Source organism: Cryptotermes secundus, unplaced genomic scaffold (genome assembly GCF_002891405.2).
Source record: "Cryptotermes secundus unplaced genomic scaffold, Csec_1.0 scaffold72, whole genome shotgun sequence".
In the NCBI taxonomy this organism is placed as follows: domain Eukaryota; kingdom Metazoa; phylum Arthropoda; class Insecta; order Blattodea; family Kalotermitidae; genus Cryptotermes; species Cryptotermes secundus.
In genome coordinates this window covers 940,422-965,108 of record NW_019730103.1, presented here as the reverse complement: position 1 = coordinate 965,108, position 24,687 = coordinate 940,422, and the positions used below count along the sequence as shown (strand labels likewise).

The 24,687-nt window shown below is 40.0% G+C and overlaps 1 protein-coding gene across 3 annotated transcripts; it reads right to left on the bottom strand.

Annotated features, from left to right (window-relative positions):
- Positions 1 to 952: 952 nt before the first annotated feature.
- On the bottom strand, positions 953 to 24,687 carry LOC111866004 (phenoloxidase-activating factor 2). Of its 3 annotated transcripts, none has more exons than XM_023854474.2 (6): positions 24,560 to 24,687; positions 15,339 to 15,679; positions 10,261 to 10,566; positions 6,952 to 7,223; positions 2,691 to 2,854; positions 953 to 2,044 (listed from the first exon to the last, which is right to left on the bottom strand). In XM_023854474.2, exons 2-6 carry the CDS (start codon positions 15,668 to 15,670, stop codon positions 1,847 to 1,849), a joined length of 1,272 nt encoding a protein of 423 aa, XP_023710242.1. In that variant the 5' UTR covers positions 15,671 to 15,679; positions 24,560 to 24,687; the 3' UTR covers positions 953 to 1,846. The 3 variants fall into 3 exon arrangements, with proteins under 3 accessions (XP_023710242.1, XP_023710245.1, XP_023710244.1); XM_023854477.2 differs by having other exon boundaries at positions 15,396 to 15,679; positions 24,560 to 24,684; XM_023854476.2 differs by lacking the exon at positions 24,560 to 24,687 and adding an exon at positions 19,545 to 19,609.

Below are 24,687 nucleotides of genomic sequence, written 5' to 3'. Positions count from 1 at the left end.
TATCTCATCCTTCATTTCACTTGAGATGTGTTCAAATGATGAAATGAACATGTAGCAATAATTAAAAAAACATTTTTATCATCTGTTAACTGAGTATTCTGAGGTAAGGTAAGGCAAAGTTGTCCCCTGCACTTAACTAATTAAGCACTATGCCATGAAGGCGAATGGGGGAGTGGATGTATAGATCCATATTTTCTTGACCTTGGAACTACCTGGAAGTGAGAGGTCAGGTTCACGCCCCTGCCACTATGCCCCTGGTTAAAGAACCCCCAGTACCCATTGGATAGGAGGATGGGTGGGTCCCAGAGCCGGTCTGGATGACATGGAGAAGAAAAAATTCTTGACCTAACCAGGACTCGAACTCTGAATCTGCAGTTGTCCAGCTTGTAACCAGTAGCTATACCAACTGTGCTATCCCGGCTCCTCAATAAGGAGTACATATACAAGTAAAATATACAGGAATTTTAAATTACATACAATATTTTGAGACAAAAGCATGAAAGAATTAAATAAAAAAAAAACAGTAAACCTAGGGTTAACCAGGACTTAATGGGGACTGGAGACATATGAGCATGTAAAATGTACTATTTGAAAGTCTTTTGTTTATGTATAGAGTGATTTTTTTTTCTAAGACCATGTTTGCTGCTATTCTCACACTCAGTTTTAGTCTCAAGGTCAAAACATTTGTAATTCATCAACAAATGTATGACCTGTGAAATTTTGCAGTAAACCTTATTTTCTGATGTTTTTAGCAGCAGATACCAACTTAAAAATCATTAAACACCATTGTCCTCCTTAAATGACCCATTTGCAACACAGTAATAAAATAATGTAATCATTTGAACATGTTCCCCCACTCTGAATTTCTTCAATTTGCCTCTATTTAAGGAAAAAATGTTTCTATGGTTTGGAAGTTGTGTACCTCAGAGCTGTTGATATAAGTGTAAACCCATTTACTGCACAGTAAAAAGAAGAAAAAAGTTTAATGCCACAGCTAAAGAAAGTGAAGAAAAGCGAGGCATTATATCTTTTACAACAATTTTGTTCTCACTGATACCACAGAACTGTTCTTTACATCACTTTTCAGTACTGAAATTATGTAAGAAAGTCCTTTTTTGTATGGATGAGGGGTAATTTTAGAACAACGCAGCCCACGCATCTTCCTCTCCAATGGTCACAGATCTTTGCTCAGGGGTAAATGAGCGTGAAGCTGACCTGTTACCTAAGAGGTCTGGAATGCATGGAGCTTTATTCTGATGCTCAATATGTGTCTTCACAGTGTAATGCTTAGATATAGGGGCTGCTTTACATTTACCTTACAAATGCATAGAGAAAATAAAATATGGAACAGGTTTTTGAATTGAGGATCTCACCATGGTGACTATGGGGAGTACAGTCTTCTGGAAAGTAACGATATGTAGTCCGGTAGAAGTTCACTGACATTTTGGAGGAATATATGCCCCCAATTTCATGGTCCATGAGTAAGCCAATTATGTGACAAGCAAAACAAAGCAGAGAAGAAAGAAAGAATAACATAAAATTCTGCTTGTACACAGTTTATAAAATTGTTCATCTGTCAGTGGACATCTGTGAAGAACCCAGCGTTTCTTTGAGTTTTGGCTATATTATTTTATGGCATCAATAAAATTTAAACCACTGAATTTTATAATGAACATTAATAATGAAATTGTGTCATTCATAAAGGAACTTTCGAGCTGATATTCATCCTTTTGAGAAACACCATAGTGAGTTGTCAAGCCATCTTGCATACAGAATTTGCTCACTGATGATTGTTTTTATACTTGACAAATGCAACCAGGTTTATACATTTTCAATAACATATAGTTTAAGAATCAAAGAGGCTTGGGTTAAGTCCCTGATAAGCAATCTGTTCGTCTATCCAGTCCCGAAACAGGGCTACATTGGTGTAAACTCCAGGTACGTTATTTTCACCACAACCAATGCCCCAGGCAACAATTCCTGCTTGCTGATAATGAGAAGGATCATTTGCAAATGGACACACCAGAGGACCACCTCCGTCACCCTGGAAAATAATTAATTTAATTTTAGTCCATGTTTTAATAAGAATGAACTACAAAACAATAAGCACTGTAAGTCAGTGATCTCAAAGCATACCTGTAACTTACTGACAGAAGACAAGAATTGTACTGTGAGATTTTCAGTTCTCATGGTGGTGACTATGAAGGGTACTATCATCTGGAATGTGGTGTAATGTAGCCTGGTAGATTGTTTTGAAAGAATATACTGCCTCCATCATCAGGGCCAAAGAGTAACCCAAGCAAACACCTCCTTTGCTTATTTGCTAGCTTGCTTGCTTGCTTGGCTCACTCTTCATACCCTAAAATGAAGAGAGTATATTCCTGCAAAACAGCAGAATACTTCTACCAGACCACACCATCATCCAAGATGATAGTTCTTTTCAAGAATGTTCCCAATTTTCTGTGATTACAGAATATTCTGTCGATGAACAGGGACATATTACTGCCAGGAACAGACTATTTTGTGGCAGCACAGTATTTATATTGAAAAATGCAACACTGTGCCAGCTGTACCAAGAAATGTGTTGTTATGATAGTACAATGCACTGCCAGTAAAGATTAAATTACTGGTACATGTAATAAGAAATAATGAAAGGTATATGATGAGTGTTACAAGCAATATGGATATACCTTGCATGTATCTTTCCCTTGTTCTCCGCCAGCACAAATAAAACTTTCATGAAGCTTGAAGTAAGGGCCCAGCCTTGTTTTGTGCAATGCTTCTACACATGCAGCCCTAGGAACTACTGGCAACTGAACTTTCTTCAAAATCACCCAATAGCGGCCTTCCTTGCCTGAAATAAAAATAATTAGGGTCTCTCAAATTTCAAAATGGAAACTAGTTACCCCTGGGACAGAGAAGAAAATAACCGAACGTTACTGATGTACCTGTGCTTTTCAAATTACTTAGCTCTTACAGATCTTGAACATGCAGTTTAGTGGGCTAGGTCATTATTTTTTATGTCATATGACAGTGGTTGTGTATTTTAATACTATACTGTAGACGTAGGTTTCATTGAATGTTAGTGCCCTTCTTATTCACTTATGTCAATAGAATGTACCGTAAGTTTTGCAGGAATAAAAACATATTACATTTTTGTAGTTCAGGGAATGAGTAACTCATGAAAACATCTCAGTTACTCAACATGATGTAACAAAGTTAGTTCCAGACAGATCTACTTGTATAATCAGTAGTGTTAACACAGTTTTAAATTTAATTTCCCCCCCCCTATTATAGCACAGATTAGGGAAGAAAGAAACTTACAAAAGAGAGCAATCTGCCCTTTCGTACCTTTTTAAGAACTCAATTGTGAAGAGGAAATACACAAAACATTCATACCAAAATATCTTGAACATAGTTTGTGGTGCCATTTATGCCTAAAAATAGAGACCCATAAGTACAGAGCAATTCATAAAAATATTCTTAAACAACTTAAACGTAAGACTAATGAAATTTTCCAGCTGGGAGAATCCTAGTGTTGACTGTATCCCCTTGGAAAATCCTGGTAGTGCGCATGTTGATAGAAGCTTTTTTGAAGAGGTGAGAATGTAACCCTTTCCTTGGCACTAGCATACATAGATACACTTTTCATGGTAAATTATGTTTGGTTTGGTTTGGTTTGGTTAGATTAAGAAATATTAAGCTATATTGGGACAGGTTACAGATGTACATACATGTCTGGTATTTCTTTATTCTAAATCAGCTAATCATGACCATCATTGTCATCATCACTGGCAAAACAGCCTTTTTAAGCCATAGCCTTCCTTAGAAAATTCTGCCAGATTTATCTTGAATTAGAATACCTGACTTTCATTTCTTTCGATTTTGCAGCAATAATCCTTATACCCACCAAGGTGATTAGCCTTGTGTCCAACTCCAAACCTGGAAGGCATGGTCTTTGTATTTTCATTGCCTTCTATGACTCGCAGGGCTACAATGGAGGTAAAAGTAAAGCTATCCTGTAACAGGGGGCACGCGGTAGTGTAGTTGGTTGAGGCACTATGTTACAAGCCATAAGGTCACAGGATCAAATCCCGATGAGGTGGATTTTTCAATTTACCTAATCCTTCCAGCTGCACTTTGGCCCTGGGGTTGACTCAGCCTCTAATAGAAATGAGTACCAGGAATATTCCTGTGGGTAAAGGGCAGATGGCGCTTAAGGCTGACAGCCTCACCACTATCTGTGGGCGAATTTTCTAGAAAATGTGGGAGCCTTGACCTCTCACAACCCTATGGGCCTCCATGGCCTATTACAGGGATACCTTTACCTCTTTTTATCCCATAAAGGCCCATAGAGTTGTAAAATGTCAAGGCTCCCACATTTTCTAGATCATTGGCTTACAGATGATGGTGAGGTTATCAGCCTTACACACCAGCTGCCCTTTACACCCAGGAAGATTTCCAGTACTCATTTCTGTTAGAAACTGAGTCGACCCCATGGCAATAGTGAGGCTGGAAGAATTAGGTTAACTTAAAAAATTCAATGACCTCACCAGAACTGAACCTGCTATCTTCCAGCTTGTAGCATAGTGCATCAATCAACTACACTATGTACTTTGATAAAAGGGAAGAATTAAATTAATGAACAAATCAAATGAAAATTTCTGCAGGCAATCATTGTTGTTGTGTTTTACAATGAATTGTTATATCTAGAACTGCAAGAAGAGTATCAAAAATTAAAATACACAAAACAATTTCACTGATACACTGTCTTACATATAACACTTCCTTATAAAATTTATTCAGTAGTTCTTACATACATACAATGCATCTTTTGAACCTCATTTAAAAGCTTCTGTACATTGCACTACATATTTCAATTGGCATTGTTCATCATCAGGTGTTTAAAATTGTTGTTATGCAATTCTGATATTCGATATGTACTCTCATGCACTTCATGGTGCTGAGTGTCTCATCCTGTTGTGTTGTGGTTCCAGACTACACTTGTAGTTGTATAGGATTCTGGTGGGAAAAACCAAAAGGAAAGAGACCATGATGGGAGGATAATATTACAATGGAAAGAGGATGGAGTTAATATCAACTGGAGTCATCTGGCTCAGGATAAGGAGCAGTCTTGAGGGTAATGAAACTGCTGAACTCCTGGCAAGATTGGATCTGAATGTTCATTTATAGCATCCAAACCAGCAGGCAGCATCTCAGCAGACGCTGCCAAGAAGGCTGTCAGTGATTGGACAGAGACCACGAAAAATACTGGAAGTTCTTAACAAGACTCAAACATGCAAAGCATGTTCTACAATATCCCTCTACCAGATGAATTATAGAACTATTGAAACTGAATATAAATCAATTACAAGGACTATTTTCATGATGCTGTCACCTGAATTTCATTTGAAGCATAGGATTGCTAAGTAATGGTGGCAGTATCAGTTAGTCGTTCCCACCAGCAGTGCAATAACTGCCACAAAAAGTAACAGGAAAACGCTCTCATTTCTGTGTGCCATTTCATGATCTTTATTCCTCTTGGACTGCCTGTATAGTTATTGCACCCCGCCTCCCCCCCTTCCAACTGACTGTGTTGAAAAACGTAAGCTAAGCTATTAAAAACTGCCCAACTGGGTTCATTCTGGGAATGACATAAACTATACCTCTTGAAGTTTATTTTACAGTTCCCAGGTTAACAGCTTTGGCTGGCCTTATCAGAATGACAGACAAATGATCTGATTCTTCGTTTACTGCAGGCCTCTAACTGTAGAACAGACCTAACCTTCCAATATTTCCGATTTCTGCATTCCCAAAAAAAGAACATTCATATCTTAGTTGTACAAATTGCAATCAGTGCTTGGAATGCATATACGAGGGGGTACCCAAAAGAAACCGAACTTATTTTTTTTTAAACTTATTTCTTCAAATTTTAAGCACAAACCTTCAATCCCCTTCAAAGTACTCTCCACTTACACTAATACACTTGTCTGGTCTTTTATTCCATTTTTCAAAACATTGTCTAAATTCATCTTCTGAGATGCTTGACAGCGCATCCGTCATTTTTTCCTTTCATGTCTCTTTTCATTCGAGGAAACAAAAAAAAAAGTCGCATGGGGCAAGGTCGGGTGAGTATGGAGGATGAGAAACAGGGGTCATACCATTTTTGGTCAAGAATTGTCGTACAGACAGGGCTGTGTGAGCAGGGGCATTGTCATGATGGAAAAACCAGTCACCTGACTGCCACAAATCTGGCTGCTGAGCTCCAAGCCACTCCCGACAGCTCCGCAATTTCTTCAACCGTCGTCGATCTTCCTTGATGATTTCACGAATTTTTTCAACATTTTCATGTGTTCGGGCCGTGGAAGGACGACCAGAACGAGGTTTGTCATCAATTGACATTTCACCATTTTTGAAACGGGAAAACCACTCAAACCCCATAGCATCCTCCTTGTATGCCGTTTTTAACATTTCAAGAGTTTCTGTTCCACTTTTCCCGAGCAAAAAGCAGAATTTCACCGCCACACGCTGTTCACGAAAATCAGCCATTGCAAAAACGATGATCACACAAAACAGTTGTCACTATAAACTCTGCCGAAACTAGTCCTTATCTTCTGAAGCAATGGTAGTCGGCTTATCAACTCAGGAATGTTAGCTCTATGTGCTCATAGCGGCAAAACGCGGTACTACAAAAGCTCTGCCCACAAAAAAATTAGTTCGGTTTCTTTTGGGTACCCCATCGTACATTAGGGGTTAATATGAATGCTGAGTCCTGTTATATGTGTCAAGTGATGATATGTATCATTCAGTGGCCTTCATTGTAGATTAATTACACTCTTTTAGTTTTCCAGTTATGGAATAAGTAAAATAAACTTGTTCACCCATATTAGAGTGCTTGTTTAACCACAGGAGCAAAATAAAAGTAAAAATATGGAAAGTTAAGCTACATACCATAAGAATCCTTGCCCCAGCCAGTTGCAAAGCACTGACTGTGATCAAAGATTGCTCCCTGAGGTGGTAGACACACAACATCAACATTCTCTGCATACTCTACAGCACTGTCAAGAAAGATGAGGCCAATGTCATTGTACAGTGCCCCTGCGTAGTAATCAGGATGTATCACAATGGTCCTCACATTCCTGTCTTGATGGGGAAACAGTTCATTCTTGGTCTGTGTGTCCCATTCTCCTGCACGAACCTTAAGTGTACTGAAGTCTTTCAGTCTGAAAATTAAATAAAAAATTATTTTAAAATGATCATTATTAGGGAAGTCAAATACAAGAGCTTTAGACATACTGGTCATGTATCGTGGTTGAGGGAAACAAAACAAGAAGCCTACAACATTTTGGTGGTGAAGCATCTTGGAAAAGAAACGTTTGAAGACTGAGAAAGAGAAAAGAGGATAATATTAGATTGAATGAGACAGAAGTAGATGATCATGGTGTGAATTGATCTGGCTGGGTGAGGATCATGTTGAATGGCAGGTTGTGATTGAAGCATGAGCACTGCTGAACTTCACCATGAACTCCAAGGTTTGGGAATCAGTTTTATTTACTCCTACTGATAGGTTTCGTTCCATATCTGTTTTGAGTGTTCAGTAATTCTTCATCCTTTTGGTATTTAATTTCCTGTTCTTTCCAAATGGCATGTTCAGTTATTTCCATGATTCTTAATTTTATTTTAATTAAATGTTTAATTTCTTTTCAATTCTTATCTTTCAATATACTATATCCAGGAGCAACAGAAAGACGTGACTTGACATTTGTGGTCAAAATGACACGTTTAGAGAATTGAAACCCAGACAATCTGCCATGCAAGCTTGGCAACAGAAGGATTACACCAACCCTGTACAGCATTCATATTCCAGCCTGAAAATAAATCACTGGCAATCCTCCAAAGAATAGTGAATGCTCTGTTAAATTCATGAATACTGGTGAACTCCGGGATCTATTGTCAGAATATGGTTAATTATTCGGTTGTATTGCATCTATTTATTTATGATTTGCTTAAACATATTATCAGTAGATTAGGCTATAGCAATGACCAATGGAATTGCTGCTGAGAACATATTTCAGTTGAAAGAACGATTTCTGCAGCATTTGCTAAGGACTAAAGTGAATGAAGAGCTGCACTGCACTTTACTAACACAAAAAGACTACAACAAACTTTTACAGGAGATTAAATTAGCTAAAGTTGCTGATGACAAAACAACACTGCACTGCAACACAGAAGGACAAAGTGTAACTGAAGCTGATAGTGCAGAAAATTATTGTGAAAACAACTAACAATAAAGATCTGTAATGTGATACTTATGAAACACTTCACTGGAGAAATGTGCTGCATTTATTAGTACATTCCTTCAAAACGTTGGTAAGTAATTCCCAAACTGCATGGCATCACATCCCAGAAGACCACAATCTGAGGGGAGATATGTATGTTAATGAAACAACTCATTTCACAGTTTGTCAAAGCAGTTGCAACAGACTTAAAAAAGAAGCAGGTATGAGGGTAAGTCAAAAAGTATCTAGAAAATGTTCATATTGTAATGTATGTCATGTTTTGAAGCAGTTACTTTCAGTTTGCCACAGCCTTGATATCAGTTTCATTAGTTCACTGCTATTTCACTGATTGCCACTGCTCTACTCTCGCCTTGCATTCCCTAAATTGCAGCTGATAACATGCACTGTTTCACCACAGAATTTTAAACTCTGCTACTAAGTTCATGGTCACGCTCGACTTAACGCCCTCTTCCCTCAGACTGCCTTGCTCAACTTCCATATGCCAGTGATGCCATTCTTGAGCCTTCTCACAGGATCCTGGTCAACCCTGGTCTTCAGCAGCATCTTAAACCATCTTGGGAGGGGGTGGGTGTTTTTAAAAAAAATAATGCACACAAATGCTCTCACATCTACTCACTCACATGAATATCCTTTTTAGTTTTAATTTTGTGCATCCTGTTGTATTATATAAAATTCCTTATTGGAGTCCATCACAACACAACAATATAAAGGTCAAGATCAACATTACCTAACTACATGTTTCGGCTCTTAAAGCCATCGTCAGGCAAACACATGATTACTATATTCACACACTATTGAACTGCAATTTCATTGTGACAGTAAAGCTGGAGTCATGATAACTGTTACATTATAAAATATAAGGTATAAAAATACAACAAATTATAAAATTATTATAAAACGAATGTTATGGAATAAAATATGGTTAAGAACTCTTCATGTGATGTTGCATATTATGAAGTCAGTTGTTGCAATCTTGTTCTTATATTCCGGCGGACATATAGTGGTATATTCATGACTTGTATACATATACATGTAGAAACCGCTTGGAGACCCATGGTATAGATGTAGTAGTCTGTGTTCCCAAAAGAGCGGACAAAATACATTGTAAAATGAGGCACAGGCCAAACAATTAATGCCAAATAATACTACACCTATACCACGGGCCTCCAAGCAGTTTACTATAATTCTAATTTGTTTACTTTTCGTATGGTATAAGAAGAAAATATGTTTCCAAAAATCTGCAGAGAAGTTGCTTAGATTGCAAGAAGTTCACTGTGGGCCTTGCATCACAGGTCCCAGCTATAGCTCACTTTTTCCCATTTTCTCATGGCACTCGCAAATGTCATACCTTGTCCTCACAGTTCTGTCCTGCTGTTGCTTGGGCTGGCCAACTGTCCTTTCACTCAGTCTTTATAGATGGTATGTATTCTTGTCTCCCCCATTTGTCTGAACTTCCACTGTTCCCCTTCCCACTACAGGTACATGATGACACTGACAGGAAGGCATATGCTAATCATCAGACATCAGACATTTCTAACCTCAGATCATAATTCATTTATTCATAGTGTTTACTGAGTGCATGTAAACACATATGAGGCAGGTAGCATGTCTAGTTATAAGTGTAGTTCACACCAAATAACCATTTCAGATGAGGATTTTCTACATTGTTGATGAAACAAATAACTCCACAGCATCATTTATCAGAACTGTACTCTTGTTCCTACATTATTAACACATTCAAACAACAATATGCTCTGTCTGATGTGCCTTAACATATTACTATTGCAATGAAGAGAGGCATCATATGTATTGTGCAAAGAGGGCCACACCAATCTGTAAGCCAACAAGAACCACACATGATCTAACCTGTTGATGATGTTTTTCAGATGCACTCTGTAAATATTCCAGATAGACTACAGACATTCACCTTGAATGGGATTTGACTCATTAAGATACTCACGTAGCCAAACAGTGGGCTGCTGTGAGGACCACCTGTGGATGTATCAGAGCTCCGCCACACTGGTAAACAATCAGCTTCTCTGGGTTGTTATCCACTGATTCTTCCCTCACAATGGCAACCATCCAAGGAAATTCTCCAAACTGGGCCTCACTGTCATTGGCACCAGTGATACGAAAGCCAACACCCTCTTCATTACGGCGCCCACATCCAGACCTCTGTTTTGGTTTGGGGGTTATGGGTTCAGTCACTGTTTGGGGCTTCTGACAGCATACATCAAGGTAGTTCTGACAGGGCCCATCCTTGATCCTGTTAGAAAATACAGAATGAAAAATTTTGCTTAGTTTCTTTGTCTGATAACTGTCAAATAGGGAAAATTATACTTGTGAAGAAGGAACTAAATGGTGGTGGTTTATAAGGGTTCCGTGGTAGTGATTATTCAGATTGTGGTCTTCTGGGTCATGACACCATATAGTCTTGTAGGTGATTACCAACATTTAGGAGGAACCTACTGCCTCCATCTTAATGGTTGAAGTGTGTAGCATGAGGAACTGATGGGATTATACAGACAATCTGCAAAGAAGGCAGACACTCAGGCCTACTGGAGAGGTAGAGCAGGTGAAGCCTAGGCCAGGCCAATATCAACAGCGAACAGCAACCTCAGTGACCACCTTCCTTGAAACCCAGTTATACGTATAACCTGTCTTTCTCACCCCACACAGTTTGACCATGAAGATGGGATTATTGATATCCATCTACAAGACTTCACAGTACAACAGTCCAGAAGACCATTATCTGCATAATGGGTTATCGAGCAAAGGAATCTCCAAACCGTTGCAGACTTCTGGTGCAAGACCTAAGATGAGAAATACATATCTAAATCTGGACATTAAGACTGTATGACTCCTAGATGTAATATCTGAACACAAATCAAGGAAATAAGACAATATGTACTCAACCACAATGTAGAACTGAACATAAAGACATTAATGGATTTTACATTGGGAGATGTTCCAAAACACAATGAATTCTAGAAATGACTGTAATTTCATTAGATGTGCAAATGCTGGGTGAAAATTAAAAAAGTGATCAAAATACTGTCGCTGTGGAATAGGCATACTGGATGGGAAATCTGTATACTTCTCTTTATCATCATGCTGAGAATAAGAGACAGGATAACTTCTGCACAGCATCCAGACTAGCTCTGGGGTCCACCTAGACTCCTATGCAATGGGTACCAATATCACAAGAAGCCTTGGACCTGGATGGCTTCCTTGGATAAAAACCTAAGTGAAAGGAAATGGATAAGAGATCTGGCACTTGGAATGTTAGAAGTATGCATATGGCAGGTTCGATCAGGGCAGTGGCAGAAAAAATCTCAAAATATAAGTTAGATTTAGTGGGAGTACAGGAGGTCAGATGGGTCGGAGTTGGCACTGAAACACGCAGGCAAATATACATTTTTCTACAGAAAGGATAATGATAATCATGAACTGGGTACAAAAGAGAATCATATCAGCAGTTAGGAGGGTAAAGTTTGTTAGTGATAGGATGTCATACATAATACTTTCCTAATGGAAAGACACACAACAAAATTGACCATTTTTTGATAGACAGGAGACGGCATTCAAATGTACTTGATATCTGATCATTCAGGGCAGCAGACTGTGATACTGACCATTATCTTGTGGTGGCAAAAGTTAGAGAGATTAGCAGTGAGTAAGCAAACAATGCACAAAATTAATATTGAGAGGTTCAATCTCAAGAAATTAAATGAGGTAGAGGGTAAAGAGCAGTATTGTGTTGAACTCTCAAATAGGTTTGCAGCTTTGGAAAACTTAGGCACTGAGGTGGATATTTAGAAAGCTTGGGAAACTATTCGAGAGAATATCAAAATACTGCCAAAGAGAGTCTAGGCAATTATGAATTGAGAAGCATAAGCCATGGTTCGATGAAAGATGCTCAAAATTATTAGGCCAAAGGAAACAAGCCAAATTGCAGTGGTTACATGATCCAAGCGAAATAAATGGGGATAATCTGAACAATATAAGACATGACACCAATGGGCATTTCAGGAATAAAAAGAGGGAACTGATGAGCTTGCGACAAACAGTAAGAACAAGAGCACTGGAGACCTGTATAGAGGAACAAATGTCTTTAAGAGGGGTTACCAATCTAGCAGCAACTTAGTGAAAGATGAGAATTGTAACCTGCTTGCAGATTCCAATATTTTGAATAGGTAGAAGAACTACTTTTCTTAGTTACTGAATGCACATAGGGTCAGTGATGTCGGGCAGGTAGAAGTACATACAGCTTATCTGATGATGAAACTTACACAAAATTAAGTGAATTGGTACACTGTTATGATGTAGAAAAACAATATGCTTCCCTTCAAATGAACTTTCTTTCCAGCATAGAAAGTGCATTTTAGTAGCAATACACATCACTATGTCTAAAAAAGAATCAACTGTGAAGTCACAAGAGGGGTCATGAAAACTTCCACGTTTCTTTTGCCATAAACAGGTGACATCTACATTATATAAACTGAAGATATTGTAGCATTTCTTCCAAAACCAGTAAGGAGTAGAAGAGGTGGCATGATATTTCCTGTTTCACTTTCATGACTCCATATCTTTTATGATGTATTTCATACATACATATATGATTTATTCTTTTACTCATATATATATGTTTTACAACTGATAGAACCTTAGATGATCCTCAAAGATGTGTTTAATTCATTAAAATGACAATTTCTTTCTTTGTGGGTTGAAAAGAGAGTTTAAAACACTTTAAATCAGTTTTATTTAAACTGTTTCATTTGTGCCATGGAAAATCTTTTTGCCTGTTTAATCTACTGAGTGACCGAAGGTACAATGCCTAGTGGCCCTAGGTACAAAGTACTTCTGTACTTCAGACCATATGACTTAATCCTTAAAAACTGAATTTAAACATTCTTTTCATATTTCCAAAATTATGAGGAAAAAAAAAACAGTAAGAAAGGGAACAGATCATAGTTTGGTCTCTTTAAAGCAACTAGTGGTTCAATAAATAGAGATATAGTTTTATAGTTAACCAAAGACTCCTGCCTGAGGTATGAGGGTCACCTCTACATAGGGAAAAATAGTGGTAATGGCAAAATAATAGACGTAGCAAAATTTATGAAATGTCTCAGCATTTACGTTGTATCTGACAGCCAATTCAAGTTGTGATTGAAAGAAATATACCCCTGTTGTCTTACTATGAACTAAACAATGACCATTATGATGCTCTGTTACCAGCTGAAGTAAAATAGGTTTACTTTTTCTGCGAAGTTTGTTTTAAGACACAAACTTTGCCATAAACATTTCCACGAGGCAGCAACATAGCTTACTGCATATTGTTATGCTATGAAGTTTAGCAAATTATTATAAATATAGTTGTTTTTTCAGAATTTCGTAAGTTACTGGGGTTTGGAATTTCTGATTAAGCTTGTTTTTAAAAATTTCCTGTTGAAATTTTAATGTTTATGTTACTATGATATAATGGTTTACTTGATACAGTTTTTAAGTTTTAACTTGTAATTGTTGCTCTTGATGTGGCAAAGGAACAGCAGTTACAATCAAAATTGCATTCATGAATTCAAATGCAGATTAAATTTGAGAAATGCCTGTTGCCATCCAGTTCAGAATCTTTTACCCTTCCATCTTTCATCTTAAAGCCTAAATTTTAAGATATAGGGGGAAAATACAGATTGAAAGTGTTTGAAAACAGAGTGCAAGAGAAGTATATGAATCTATATGGGAGAGAAAAGCACAAGAGGCTGAAAATGGTCATTAATGACAAACTGTGTAATTTTTAACCTTCACCAAATATTCTTGGGGTCATTAAATCAAGTAGATGAGATAGGAAAAACATGTAGCATGGAATAAGGAGATGAGAATTGCATACAAAATTCTAATTGGAAAACCTGAAAGAAAGGGATCACTGAGAAAATCAGGTACAGATAGTAAGGGGCCTTGAAAGAATTAAAGTATTGTGTGAAGAACTTAAAAATATCAAAACAAATGGGAATAAAATATGGACAGAAGAGAAAATACATGTTACCAATATGCTGCTGTGGCAGTGGATAAGTTGGTGTGTTCATTTCTCTGAAATCCTGAAAAGGACATTTTGACTTAAGATTTTGTGATCTCTATTTTGACTAGTTATCAATTCAGAATTTTAGGAAATTTTAAGTTTTTTGTGTACAGTGATATGTACTTCGAAATACTACAAGAAATGAAGATTCATTCAATAGTACTTCATGGTCATTATAGCTACCAGGTGAAGGTAGAGTAGATTTGTTTATTATATGATTTTTAATTTTTATACCTTGAATAGAGGTCGTGAATGGTTTACTTACAGCTCATTTCCTTTTATCCTGTAAAGGAATGTGTTAATTAATAGTTTTCAAATTTTAAGGTTCTTGCTATGAAATGACTGATTGTATATACTGAATTTTTATTATATATTCTAATTTTTAAATTCTGATGAAATTTGGACTGTTAAATTAAGTATTTGTAGATATGTGATCGAGATAATTGAATCAAACATCTATATTATGAATAGGTCTTTTGTATTAATTTATGATTTTGACAACGATAATCATATATCTGCATAAATTTGATCATATTTGAATATTTTATGTACAAATTTTGTACTGTGACTGTATTGCATGTTGATGCGTCCATTGATTTTATGTATGTGTTTATGTATTTTGACATGTTCTATATCCTATGGCATGTGTGACCTGAAAGGATCTATCGAATTTAAAACAAAGTGAAAGTGAAAGTGAAAGATGGAGCTTTATATAAAACTGCATTCCAAATACTGACTGCAGTAAGGAGAATCTAACAATATTTATTTTCTGACAGACAAATATTTTTTCTTGATAAATTTACTCAGAAGGTGGAAGAATGGGAGAAGCGGGAAAGGTGAAAAATTCTACATGTGATACTTGTGTCTAATGAAAAGCAGACTATGCTTCTCCCCCTTACCTCATGCAGACTAGGCACATGCAGTGGCTGACAGGCGTGCAGGCAGGACTCACCCAGACTCACCCTGGGGTATTAGAAGCTGGGCAAGGACACGGCTGTTTAGAAGGTAAAAAGCCCGACCTGATGTCGATGAGTCCAGCTCCATCTGTAATGATCGTGTTGTTCTGACAGAGGTAGTAGGGCACACATTGGCATTCCAGTGGGTTGTACTCTTGTCCCTCAGCCTGGGTTTTTTCCTCTGTTGGCTGCTGATTGTTCGAATTTCCTCCTGTCTCTGGTCGGACAAACACCTGACCAATGAGAGTGTCCAGATCTGCTTGAGCTCTTACATTGTTAAGTGGTACTAGCAGTGATGCAACTACTGTCATTAACAGAAGTCTATTTGTTGACTCCATTTCAGCAAACTGAAACAAATTAATAAGACAATATGAGTATTATATCTGATATCAATTTCAGAAGTGGGAAAGTTATCGTTGTTGATAAAACAGAATGAAGAAGTTTTAATTTGATATATACGGTAAGAGAAATTATATGCAGTCATTTAATACTAAGATCTTAAATCTTTTTGTGTGATGATTCAACTTTTAAAAAAACCATCAAACTGAACATACTCTTGTCCTGAGTAACATCTTTACCATATAACCGAAGTTTTAAATAAATTATTATTTTTATGAGATTCAAAATTCATTCAAATGTGCATAATGGCGAGTGGCTAGCCTGTGAGCATGCATCAGTGATGGGAGAAGACGGCCAGTAGTGTGGCTACTGCTCTCATCTTAGTTCAGATCGTTCGCTGGAATACTCTTATTTAAGATCTCTGGAAAGAGCCTCTCAAGTTAAAGTCTGTTTTGTGTACCTGCCTTTATTTATGATGGAAGAAGTGTTTTTGCTACTCTGTGGACCAGAAATCTTTCCACTAGAAAGCATCACAGCTTATGACAGTCAATGAAAAAAAAACGGAAAATTATAGTATATGATGATTTGTGAACTTTTCCAAGAAAACACTTTTCTGCAACTGGGGTGTGCTATTCTGAGACACTGATAACTATGAAAATACAGAAATGAATATGTTTTTGGCCTGGTTTGAATCCAGTAAAACTTGGATGAGAATAATGGAAATCCTTTTTAGTGCAAAAGAGTTCACTCCTGCAATGAAGCAGTGGTAACCAACATTGTAATTTTCTTCAGGAAAAATCTTCTTTTGAGTCAACCTGGCAATCCTGGTTATCAAAGCGAATACTGAAATTGGTCATGACCGTCCTCTTCTAAGTCCTTACATCTCAGAATTCATGACTAACCTCTCGCCTCTTTTGATGCTGCATAGCTTCTGCAGCTGACGCAGGTAATATTTGCATCAAAGTCAAAGTTTTAAGATCTGCCTGGGCTTAAATAAGCACGACATATTTTAACTGTATGGAAGAGCACAGGTGCAGTTCAATGCATCCTTGACCTTGGCAGTGGACGGAGGTAAGTGGTTAACTTCATGTCCCAGTCGCTTTACTCCTCAAGAAAGAATCCCTGGTACTTAGTGGATAGGAGGACGGAAGAGGCCCTCAGCCGGTGTGAACACAGTGAAGATGCGAATACCTTCCCCTCTGCTGAGGTTCAAGTTCAGTCACACACCCAGTACCGTATTCACTCTATGCACTGAGTTTGCCGGTTCGCATTCCACGTTATATCTCGCTGAATGGCTTTCTAAGTGGCATATCGAACCACCCAACCAATAAAATACCTATTTAGCAATGGTCATTTGCATGTGCAGATTTGTGCATTGTGTCATATACATAAATTATGTCTCACATCTTGCACAATTAGTGACCATACTTAAGGAGGCAAAATAAAAGCACTGTTCTTTTACTTTGCTGGCCTCATTTCGTGTCCTTGCAAACTTCACGAATCCTATGCTTTGACCACATGCTTCTGTTCATGCATTTATTTTCAAGGTTTCTCTTGAAGGTCGATAGGAATAGTTTCAACGCTGCTTCAGCCTCTCCCGCGTGTAAACAAATCTCACTCGAGTCATTACTTAGCCGTTTCCAGTCATCTGACTAGTTTCCATACAGCAACACATCTTCAGACATTTTAAAAACATCTTTATAGTTCAGTTGGTAGAGCAATGAGGCTATGGGCTGGACAAAGACAGGGCCAGTTCAATTAAGCCTCTCAGCGAGAAGCTATTTCCCTAGAGGTACAGCGGCCGGGGCATGTTGCTAATCACTCACCTCTATCCAATGCTGAGGTTAAGAATGTGTGGAGCTACACCTCCACTCCATACATATCCATGATATGATGCTTAATTAAGTAGGGATAATTTTACCTTTTAGAGATCATATATTTATAAGGGGGGGGGGGGCTACAGATTTACACTGACAGCTGCGACGGTGTAGCGACAAGACTATGGGCTGGATGACCGGAAAGTTCGACTTCGATTCCGAGCAGGGGCAAGAAAATTTCCTCTTCTCCACAGCATTTGGATTGTTTCTAGGGCATATGCAGCCTCCTATACAAATGGGTACCGGGAACTTTAACCTCCGGGTAAAGTGGCCGAGGCGTGAAGCTGACCACTCATCTCCAACTAATGCCGAGCTTAAATATGTGCGAAGCTATACCTCCACTTCCCAACACGTCTTCATGGTGTGGTACTTAAATAAGCACAGAGACACCTTCCTCCTGATATGACTGGAACAGAACGAAGTGTTGTGTGTAAAGAATTACTTAGAAAAGACAGACATAACGAAACAGAGGCGGCAGAAACAGGAGGAGAGTTGAAGCGCGCCATAACACATCGCGTGTGGCGTTCCACGCATCCGTAATCTCGGCATAGCTTCACGCCCCGGCCGCTTTTTACTCTGGGATAGACCCTCGGTGTGCACTGGACAGAAGAATGCATGTTCCCCAGAGTTCGTCTGAACGCTGTGGAGAAGAGAAATATGTCTGCATGTGCCAGGAATCGACCCCGGTTCCCGGTTCTCCAATCACTGTGCTGACTGAATTATCCCGGATCCCCTCATTCTCTATAATTCGGGACATGCCCTCAGCTCCGAGAAGTTTAAGCAATGGTATACCGATGTGGAGGAAGAACCTAGTTGTGCCATGCACTGCCTAATTATTTGTATGTTAGTTTGCTCGTCGGTTATTCAACGGTACTTTATCAAAAGCAGAGGATGGTTATCTTGAAGGTGAAAGTAGAGGAATGACTACATATGAAGAAGTGGAATGGATCGGGCAAGAAACTGTCGTGATTTACTCTAAGGGTCTAACCCGACATTTCTGTGAGGCTGGTGCCTCCGTCGAGATACGAATATTTTCCGAGTAAAGATGCAGGATTTGTGTGGCTAATATGCTACGTAGATATGTAGGCCTATGCTTCTAAAACAACAGCCCCCCCCCCCAATTCCAACCTCTAACTACTGGTTGAGAAGAGTTCCACAGCGAACGCTCATTACGTGAAAAGCGTTGTCTTCTGCAATGTAACCCGTGCAGTCCTGTATAAATCCACTGACGTACTGCCTCCATTTTCAGAGTCGAAGAGAAAGTCAAGCAAGAAGCCATAAGCAGTGGTCAAGCAAAATTGAACTACACGGCGATATATCCGTGAAAGCGTAATTTTCACAATCAGCGCTGTGAGAACTTGACTTCCAACATCCATTACCTATTCACAATAGCCCGCCATTTCATCCTGTCCTAAGGCATTTACACGCAGTTCACTTATTTTAATAATATCCTCTCTCCTATAGAGCCGGGATAGCGCAGTCAGTATGGTCAGTATAGTGACTGGCTACGGACTGGACGACCGAGGGGTCGGAGATAAAAGTCCCGGTAGGATCAAGAATTTTCACTTCTCGTCCAGGCAGACTCTGAGGCCCACCCAGCCTCCTGTCGAATGTGTACTGTGGGCTATCTCTCCGGGGGTAAAGCTGTCGGGGCGTGAAGCTGACCACTGATATCCAGCTAGTGCCGAGGTCAAGAAAATGTGGATCTGCGTACACATTCACTCCCCATGCGCCTTCATGGTGTAGTGCTTAATTAGTTAAGCACAGGGATAATTTTACCTTTCTTACCTCTTACTTGTGCCTAGATCTCACAAGTGGTACAAATGCCGAACTAATGACAGGAACAGCGTCTGTTTCTAAGTAAATAATTACCGCACTCTCTGGCCTGTTATTAAACACTGATAATAAGAAGTAAATTTTCTTGAAATCATTTACTAGAAACCCCTTACGGCATGAAACTCGTATCGCATAACTAATTAGAGGTGCTGCAGAATACCTGTTTACAAAGCTGCAATGTGAACCTAAATATGTTGCACAACAATTGGGGCGTTTTAACTGGAACCTCTTGACAATTACGAGTACATCAGTTGTACACCTTGAATATACGACTGACTGTTTTAATGAAACAGGCTCTCGGAGTGCGGAAAGCTCATAGGGGGCGCTATCAGATGAGAAAGCAACGAATCTGGTTTCCCGTTTCACTCAAACTCCCAGCGTGTAAGTCACTGCTGGGAAATTGAGACCTGTAATGGTGTCTAAACTGGCATCTAAACGTCAACAAAAGACTTTTCTACGCGTGACAGAGACAGGAGAAGTGAGAAAATTACGTGCTGAAATCTTGCTACATGTACATATACTCCTGTACATGCAAAACTTCACGGCTTGTTGGCTAAACGCGCTTAGTCTATAGTTCATATGCACTGCATGTTTCGGCCATGGGGGGCCACAATCATGTACAAATGATTCGCTAATTTGTTATGCTGTGTTGTAACGCTTCAATTCGGTAAGACGTGAAAGTACGAAAGTTTTTTAAACCCAATTTTAATCTTTGTTAACATAATTTAAAATGCTGTATCACATGTTTCTTCATATATTCTTGTTTGTTGTGTTCCGTTTGTTGCTCTGTGTTGGCAGACGTGTGCGTTTCGTAGATGCGTGTTGGTTCTATGTACTGTGGCGGCTGGTGCATTCATTGGCCAGCACAGAATATAGGAAAACAGAGTATGCAACGTTTAACCAATAATCTATTAGTGCATTTACAAGGCTGTATTACATGCATATACATATTCCCAACTAATTCAATAGGATGGTCAAATACAATATTACGAAGGACTTCATACCCTCATATGCTCTGGGGGTCGATTTATTATTAACGGTTTATTTAACGATGTTATCAATAATTCAGACTACGTGTATATAGGTAAGATTTGACGTCGGTTAACACCACATATACACGGTGCCAAATCCCAGAAGACTGCTTTCTTCATACATGTACATAGGGTCAATGGTAAGATGAGTAAAGTATTGAAAAGGGTCTTCTCGTAGTTTCATTTGAAGTACTATCCCTACATTCTCCTGGGAGGACTGAAGAAAACACTGGCAATCTAGGTCAGTGTACCCAGTCTCCGGACCGAGACCTCCGGAATACGAAACAAGACGGGGGTACCCACCCAGTCAGACCAACTCGGTTTGTGAGGAACAGGAAACGCATTCTCATCAGAAAACATCTGCGTAAGAAACAATTTGGCAGACCTGTGTGTGTCTGTCGTGACAATATTAAGAGTGTTCGTCAGGGAAGTTATAATGAAGATATGAACTGCATCGAACAGACTCCTCATAAGGTCCCGTGTCTCGCTCCTGTGGAAATGGTCCAAAGTTCAAATTCCATCACAACAGGTCATTGTTAAACATGTCATTAACTAAAAACTGTTGAAGAAATATTCTGCAAGAGGTAAAATTGTCCTTATTTTTAATTAAACAGCACGCCATGAAGATGCACGGGAGTGGAGGTATGGCTCCATGCATTCTTCACTCGGCTGTAAATCATCAGATTCATGCCCTGTCACCTATATCGCCGCGGAAAGAGCACCAGTACCCACTGGATTTGAGTCTGGGTGGGTTCAGAGCGGGCTCAACGTGATGGTTAAGAGAAAAATTTCTGCTCCCGCTGGGAATGCAACCCAGGTTCTCTGGTCGTCCAGCCAGTTGCATATTCATTATACTGCTGTGCTCTGGAATTGTGGGTAGGAAGTCAAGGCTGTATAACCTAATACTTTTTTCTAAAGGCTTTCGCAATCTCTTCATTTCCTCTTGGATATTCCTAATCTGCCACAAACCACACCTGAGAACTTCCGGTGACCACGGGATTTCCTCACAGGATGGAGACGATTCAGAATGTCATAAATAAATAAAAACTGAAAAAGAAGTTGCGAGCTGTATAGATTCCTGGCCCCATATGCAAATCTATCAGTATTTTATTTTATTTCTGAGGCGAACATTACATGTACTTAATTACAGTTCCATTTAATGTTCAATTTGTCGGACATAGCCTCAAGCGTTTCCTTCACACTGGACCAAACCCCGCCACAACTCGATTTCCGTATCCCTTGTACTGCGGCCACTTCTGGCCTACTGTACCAGAACCAGATGATAGGTGAGGGTGATTGTGGAGCAGTTGGTGGAATGAAGATTGGCAGGGGAAACCGAAGTACTCTGAGAAAACCTGCCCCAGCGTCCACCACAAATCCCACTTGACCAGAGCCGGGATCGAACCCGGGCCGCCGCGGTGGGAAGCCAGCGACTAACCGCTTGAGCTATGGCGCTGCCTTGTGGTGGACAAAGTGGCGCTGGGGCGGGTTTTCTCCGAGTACTTCGGTTTCCCCTGCCAATCTTCATTCTACCAAATTCTCCAGCATCATAATCACCCAGGGCAGCTACAGTAGGCCAATCAGTGGCCGCTGTGCCGAGTGGACCCAGTTGGACTCCAGCCCCCACTAAACGAATTAGAACCAGAAGAGAGAGGAGTACGCGTCAGCCTTTATGAAGTGCATACGAGAAGTCGCCGAACTTACAGAACATCCGAGGCACCCGTGACAATTTGCAAAGTTCCGGAGCAAAAATGGACGTGAAATGGATGACACGGATGTACAAGCTTTTCGCTCTGCAGATTTCGTGTGTTTAATTCAATCCCAAGAATGAGATTGACCAGCAATTCTTTTACCCACGAATCACAACAGCGTTTCAAAAGAGCCGTCTAATACCCGCGTGCCACAGTTTGGCTATATCTGGTATGCAGGGATATATTGAAGAGTGTACGGTGGGTAGCAAATATGGCCGCTCAGGTCGTGGGTTCGAATTCCAATCTACGTCAGCTCCACTTTTGCGGTTGTATTAAACACGGGCAGTTGTCCCTGTGCTTAACTAATTAAGCAGTACACCATGAAGGCGTATGGGGGAGTGAAAGTATAGATCCACATTTTCTTGACCTCGGTACTAGATGGAGGTGAGTGGTCAGCTTTACGCACCGGCCGCTTTATCCCCGGGGAAAGAGCCCCCGGTACCCATTGGATAGGAGGTTGGGTGGGCCCCAGAGCCGGTCTGGACGGCGTAGGGAAGAGAAAATTCTTGACCCTACCGGGACTCGAACTCTGACTCCTCTGTCGTGCACCCCGTAGCCAGTCGGTATACCGACTAAGCTATCCAGGCCAAAGTGATTCTAAATTATTGTCGGGGTTTCCGTTTATGTCACGGAAGCCCCGACATTAATTTAAATGACCCTGATACACCGACCACAATGGCCTACCTGACAATACATAACCTCTAAATTTATATTGAATGGCAACTGCATGCTGAGATCATATTGCAACTTATCGTCCTAGTTTTATTACAAGAGTAACCACAAGACTGATTTAAGTTGAAACACGAACATCTTTCAGTTCCTAATCCACCAGGCAGGACCCAGGGCTGTCGTGGCTAAACTGTATGTAGGAGCCTCGCTCTGGCTTCGTAGTGTACCGAGCCTACGGAATCCACAAGTCTCACCGTGCATCCTACGCAGCATCATGGCAAAACTGCTCGAGAGCGGCAAGGCCACTTTATGGAGGCCTACGGGCATCAATCTACTACTACGCTGTCTCTCCACCCCCAACTCTGCGGTTCCCCTCAAGCCCTCTTAAGGCGCATCCACATTACTCGTGCTCGTGTGACTCACTATGCTCGCGAGTAATGTGGACGATATGACAAGTCACGAGACAAGCAAATTTTTAATTTAAAAACTATAGCCAATAAATTAAAATACGACTACAGCCTATACACACTACGAGTAAATATACGGATCCTCACGCGCCGAAGCCTGGCGAGCAACTGCAGTAGTGTGGACGAAGATTTACGAGCACAAGTAAAAGCCGGACGAGTCTCCCGACAAGTACAAGCCTGGCGAGCACGAGTAATGTGGACGAGCCTTTAGAAAGTACAGTAGTGAAAGTATGTGCGGAAGGGATGATGTAGCTTAGAGCCCTGAACGATTTCGGTTTCGTGTTCAAATGGGACGTTGTACATAAACGTAGATTAACTTAAACTCCGCTCTATTGGACAGAAACAGGAAATAAATTTGCATCCGAAATGTTGGAACGTACACTGTAAGCAACTGACAGCTTCAAAAGAAGGCAGTCTGTCAAAATACTTTGAAAATTAGCGACTGTTGACTGTTCGTCATGAATGATTAATTTATGAACCCACAACACAAAGAAGTCGTTTTTAGTCATACGCGGAAGAAAAATAGAAACGAGACAGAAACTAAACTGCGGACACTGCATTGTTCAATATAAGACCACCGAAGAACAGGTCAATAAGTTGACGATAACGTGTCTGCCAAACCGTGAATGCGGCCAGAATAAAAATACGCCAAACAGTCGTCGCTGCCTGCATCTCGTTTGCTTGCATGCTCTGCGCAGCCATTCGGAAAGACAGCGGCAACTACGCGCAAAATTCGGCACTCACTGTAATTTGGATCTGAGGAGAATTTGTAGAAGTGAGATACTAGCGCACTTCGCTTTACGGTGCTGCTATGCCTAATTAATCTCCAAGCCCTGAAGAAGTAGTGAAGAGTGGACGCATTCTTGATCTATGCACTAAATGGATGTGAATGGTCAGCTTCGCGCCTCTACGGCTTTGCCCCCGCCGAAAGAGGCCCCTATATCCAGTGGCTAGGAGCCCGGGCGCTCCCAGAGCCTGTCTGCCCCGTGCAACGAAGTGAAAAACCTCTTGTCCTTGCCGGGAATTGAACCCGAACTCGTCTGCCATCCACATAATGCAGACCGTGCCTTTATCGCTATACCAACTGAGCTACACCGGCTCCCTCATATTTGTCTTAAACGTGTAGAATTACTCAGCGATATTTGAACAGTGTTTGGATTATAAGAATTACAGTTGTTCACAATGGAGAAACACTGGAACTTTAGACAATAACCAGCATCACACCGCACAGGAACAGAACATGACACCAGTACTTACCTACGCCGTCCGCTCCAACGCAGCACAGCGCACGTACTGGAGTACTGGAAGTACTGGAAGCTGTTGAGCGAGTCTAATTATTGCCCACTGAGTTCAACGGAGGATCACCTTGTGACGTCATGTACTAG

What these genes read in the sequence shown, in the direction of transcription:
- LOC111866004 (XM_023854474.2), bottom strand. Translation starts at nt 15,670, where the DNA reads ATGGAGTCAACAAATAGACTTCTGTTAATGACAGTAGTTGCATCACTG. An exon ending in GCAGCCCACTGTTTGGCTAC is followed by an intron (nt 7,224 to 10,260) that starts GTGAGTATCTTA and finishes TTTAATTTTCAG; the next exon opens with ACTGAAAGACTTCAGTACAC. An exon ending in CTGGGGCAAGGATTCTTATG is followed by an intron (nt 2,855 to 6,951) that starts GTATGTAGCTTA and finishes TTTTTATTTCAG; the next exon opens with GCAAGGAAGGCCGCTATTGG.